The sequence below is a fragment of the Oryza glaberrima genome, chromosome 3 (genome assembly GCF_000147395.1).
Source record: "Oryza glaberrima chromosome 3, OglaRS2, whole genome shotgun sequence".
NCBI lineage: Eukaryota > Viridiplantae > Streptophyta > Magnoliopsida > Poales > Poaceae > Oryza > Oryza glaberrima.
Genome location: NC_068328.1, coordinates 21,873,032 through 21,877,221, shown reverse-complemented (window position 1 = coordinate 21,877,221; position 4,190 = coordinate 21,873,032). Strand labels below are relative to the sequence as shown.

Here is a 4,190-nt window from a genome sequence, read left to right as displayed (position 1 = left end):
CTTGCATTAGTCTAAGTGCGCATGAAGATGATGGTAACATAGAATAGATTATCGTGTCCATCAATGGTTTACCAAAAGCATCCTATTATTGTGCCCAAACATGTACAGTGACGCCTTCATCAATGCTTATTAGAACCAAGCGAAGTAACTGATAGCAGAATGGCCGACTAGGCTGATAGAAAGAACCCAGACAAAATAAAAACACATACCTTTAAAAAAATAGCGCTAGTGCCGCTCAGCCCCAGGACAGCACGAGCGGCAACCAGCCCCTCCTCTCCTCCCCTCTGCCTCACCGCCGCTCGAGCAGCCGCAGGCAAAGTTGGGTGGATGCAAGGATGGCGGCAGCAAGACTCCCTACCCCCTCCCGCAAACGAGGCGGCCGGGGCGTTGCCAAGACCGGAGGAAGGACCTCGAGTGACGGTTAGATCCGGCGTCGGTGAGGCCGGATCCGGTCCCCACATAGCCGGATCTAGCGTCACACCGGTGGTGATGGGAATGATGCGCGGCGGTCCAGCGAGGAGCGCAGAAGCATCAGTAGAGGTGCGGCGTGCAGGAGTGCCGCATGGGCAATGACATCTGCATGTGGCCGGCGCAGAGAGCGTGAAAGGAGGCCGACGACATGCAAGACCGTGGCAGGCAACACATAAGTAGGTTGGCGGCGTACAGGTGGCGCACAAGGTTGTGGCCATTGCCGGAGCTAGTGGAGCGAGGCAATCGCCAGTGTTATGACCATACGTGGAGGCTGTGGCTGGCGGTGCATGAGGAGGATGCTGACGTCTCGAGGTGAAGACCGCAATGCGCAGGTAGAAGGCCGACGACGCGAGGTGACGAGGCCGGCGTGGAGGCTGGAGCGGTGTGGTGGCGAGCCTACCGTGGTGGGAGCACGACAAGGCTAGGGCGGTGCAGCGGCAAGGCTTCCACGGTGGAAGGACGAAGGCGATGGTGATGGTGGGTGAGTAGGAAAACTACAGGCAAAGGCCTAGCTTGCGAGCTAGCAACGGGCGCCGCATTCCCTTTGGGGTATTGTTACATGTTTTTCCCCTCCCACAATGGTTTCTTCAGGTGAAACCCATGTCTTGATTTTCTAGGACGGGCGGCGGTGGCGCTCTTGGCGTTGTTTTCCTCCTTGGAGACATCGTTCAAAAGATCCATTCCTTAGAGGGTGTTGTGTCCTTACTTCGTTTTTCAGTGGCAGGATCATACATAAACGCGTATTGCGTATTGTTGTTGTCTTTTTTCTTTTTTTGATTATAGTCTCTAAGGACTATACCCTTATACCTTTTTTTATATCAATATATAGAAACGTCGCACTATCTTGTGCGGGTTGTTCTTAAAAAAACATACATTTTTTTAGGAGAAGCAGAAGTACACCATTTGAAATTTATTAAAGATTGAGTAAATTTCACAAAACTACACATTTAACACCAAATTTATCACAAAACTACACATTTAAGATGAAGCGTCACAAAACTACATGTTTAGTAACTAAATTATCATAAAACTACAGATTGAGAACCAATTTAATCACAAAGTAATTAGTTTATAGCTCCACCATAATAATAGTACTAGGGATTTAAACTCCAAATATTGTAGTTCTGTGATAAGTTCAATATTAAATATGTATTTTTGTGATACTTAACCTAAAATCTGCAGTTTTGTGATAAATTTAGTGCTAAATGTGTAGTTTTGTGATACAACTCCTTAAATCTGTAGTTTTGTGATAATTTGGTCAAAATACATGTAGTTTTGTGAAATTTACTCTTAAAGATTTGAGGCAAGCAGATCGAATACCCCTCGTACCCCTATAAATACCAATGGTATACGATTTGGCCATGATACAAAACAAGAACACAATATTTGGAAGCAAGCACATATATGGCCAATCTGGTTAAGCTCATCGGCGCTTTTGGCAGCCCATTCGTGCACCGAACTGAGGTGGCTCTACGGCTCAAGGGAGTAGCTTATGAGTTCATCCACGAGGACCTCAACAACAAGAGCGACCTGCTCCTCGCCAAGAACCCCATCCACAAGAAGGTTCCCGTTCTCCTCCATGGCGACCGCGCCGTCTGCGAATCGCTCGTCATCGTCGAGTACAACGACGAGGCGTTCAACGGCCCGCCCCTCCTGCCGGCCGACCCCTACCACCGCGCCATGGCTCGCTTTTGGGCTCACTTCATCGACCACAAGGCAATATTTTCTTGTCATAGTTTTAAATCCTATGTCGTCGGTTTATTTTAAGATGGACGTAATATCATTTACACATTTTATGTTTTTCTTTTAGAAAAATATGCGATGCGAATTCGATATGTAATGTAACACTATATGATCATATTTTTTTTTTAAAAAAAAGACGTTCGAAATTTATCCATGTCACAATGAGCCCATGAGTAAAATCTTTACTTTTAGTTAAACTTTTACTCCTGATTGCTATGACGTGACAAATCTCTAGGTTGCACTTAGATATGAGATTAATTTTTAATTTTTACTACATATTTTTCCCGTTTGTTACCATATTGATCGTTCGTGTGCAGAGCACGAGGCCGTCATGGCTGGCGCTGTGGTTGGAGGGCGAGGAGCAGAAGGGGTTCTTGAAGCAGACCAAGGAGAACCTGGCTCTCCTGGAAGCGCAGCTCGGGGGGAAGAGGTTCTTTGCAGGTGACTCCATCGGCTACCTGGACATCGCCGCCGGTGGGCTGGCTCACTGGGTCGGCGTACTGGAGGAGGTTACCGGAGTGAGCTTGGTCGCCGGCGACGATGGCGATGACGAGTATCCCGCTCTGCGCCGGTGGACCAACGAGTACACGGCCAACGATGCCGTGAAGCTGTGTTTGCCCAACAGAGAGCGCATCGCCGCCTTCTTCACGCCAAAGGACAAATACAAGATTATGGCCAGGGCGATGCTGCGGCAGCAGTGATTTTTATTCGGACTGCATGATGAACAGATCAATATTCCGCTATTTCTGTGAGTGCCATGTAGGAGTAGACCTCTTGATCATCTCTTTCCGTATGATTAATAAATTAATATGTTGTATGTCAGTGAGTACTATATGGTATTTCTTGAATAAAATGGAGTCTGAATATGGACAAGAAAATTAATTACACCTATAGATCAGTTTTCTTATTAGTAAGTCAGTCAGAAAATTAATTTTTTAAGTACGTACTTAAGTACCTAGATGTACCAAATTTTAGAAAATGTGGTATCTATCGATATCTTTTCAAGGATGGTAAAAGTTACCCATTAGAAAAACGTCCGCAACGTATTTCTCAAAAATTATCAAAGATCAAGAGCAACCTAAGTCATTCTTTTACCATATCGCTGCTAGATTATAAAAAAATATTGCAAACTTGCATTAACTTAGTGGACACGTTAATTTAATCAGCTTCAGTTGGCATACACAAACCAACAAACCTACATAGCAATTGCATTACTTTTCATACACTGGTGGAAACTATCTTTTCTCCCGGTTCGTAACCCCTTTTAGTCCCGGTTATCCAACCGGGACTACGAATTCAGGACTAAAGATCGCTATCTTTAATCCCGGGTGAAATAACCAGATCGATCTTTAGTCCCGGTATCTTTAGTCCCGGTTGGTGAGGGACTAAAGAAGGATAACAGCAGTCCAGCAGTCCAGATGGTCCCCTTTCTTCTTTTTTTTCTTTTTTATTTTCTCCCGAATCAAGTGGCATGTATATCCCTAAATTAAACCCCAAATCCCAAATCAAAGTAACATCCAAATCCACACACAAATCAAATACATCACAAATCCTAAAAAAAATTACACACAAATCAAATCTGAAATTTTTACATTTTGGTCCTTTTTGAAAACTTATTTTACAAATGGACCCCTGGAAAAACTTAAACCGGAAACGGTCCTTTTTGGGACGCCAGAGTGGCTGGCGCCATCCCCCAACATGGCGGCGCCAGCCAAACTGGCGCCGTGCCCATGCCACCGTGGCACCAGGGCTTACGTGGCGTTGCTGACTCGGCAGAGCGGGGCGCCATCCACACTAGCACCGCACCGCATACGACGGCGCCAGCATGTCTGGCGCACCCCCCCTCTATGGGCCCCACCAACTTTCTCCTCCCACTCCCATTTTCGTCAAGTCTCTTCTACCTCCGGGCAACGGCTGGCGCCGCCCCCTCTCCTCCGAGGACCTTCTACCTTCGGGCCGCGGCTGGCGCCGCCCTC

At 46.6% G+C, this 4,190-nt stretch overlaps 1 protein-coding gene across 1 annotated transcript; it reads left to right on the top strand.

The window, feature by feature from the left end:
- The first annotated feature begins 1,856 nt into the window (after positions 1-1,856).
- On the top strand, positions 1,857-3,096 carry LOC127768214 (probable glutathione S-transferase). Its single transcript, XM_052293748.1, has 2 exons — positions 1,857-2,187; positions 2,532-3,096. The coding sequence occupies exons 1-2, from the start codon at positions 1,876-1,878 to the stop codon at positions 2,913-2,915; spliced, it is 696 nt and encodes a 231-aa protein (XP_052149708.1). The 5' UTR covers positions 1,857-1,875; the 3' UTR covers positions 2,916-3,096.
- Positions 3,097-4,190: the final 1,094 nt, after the last annotated feature.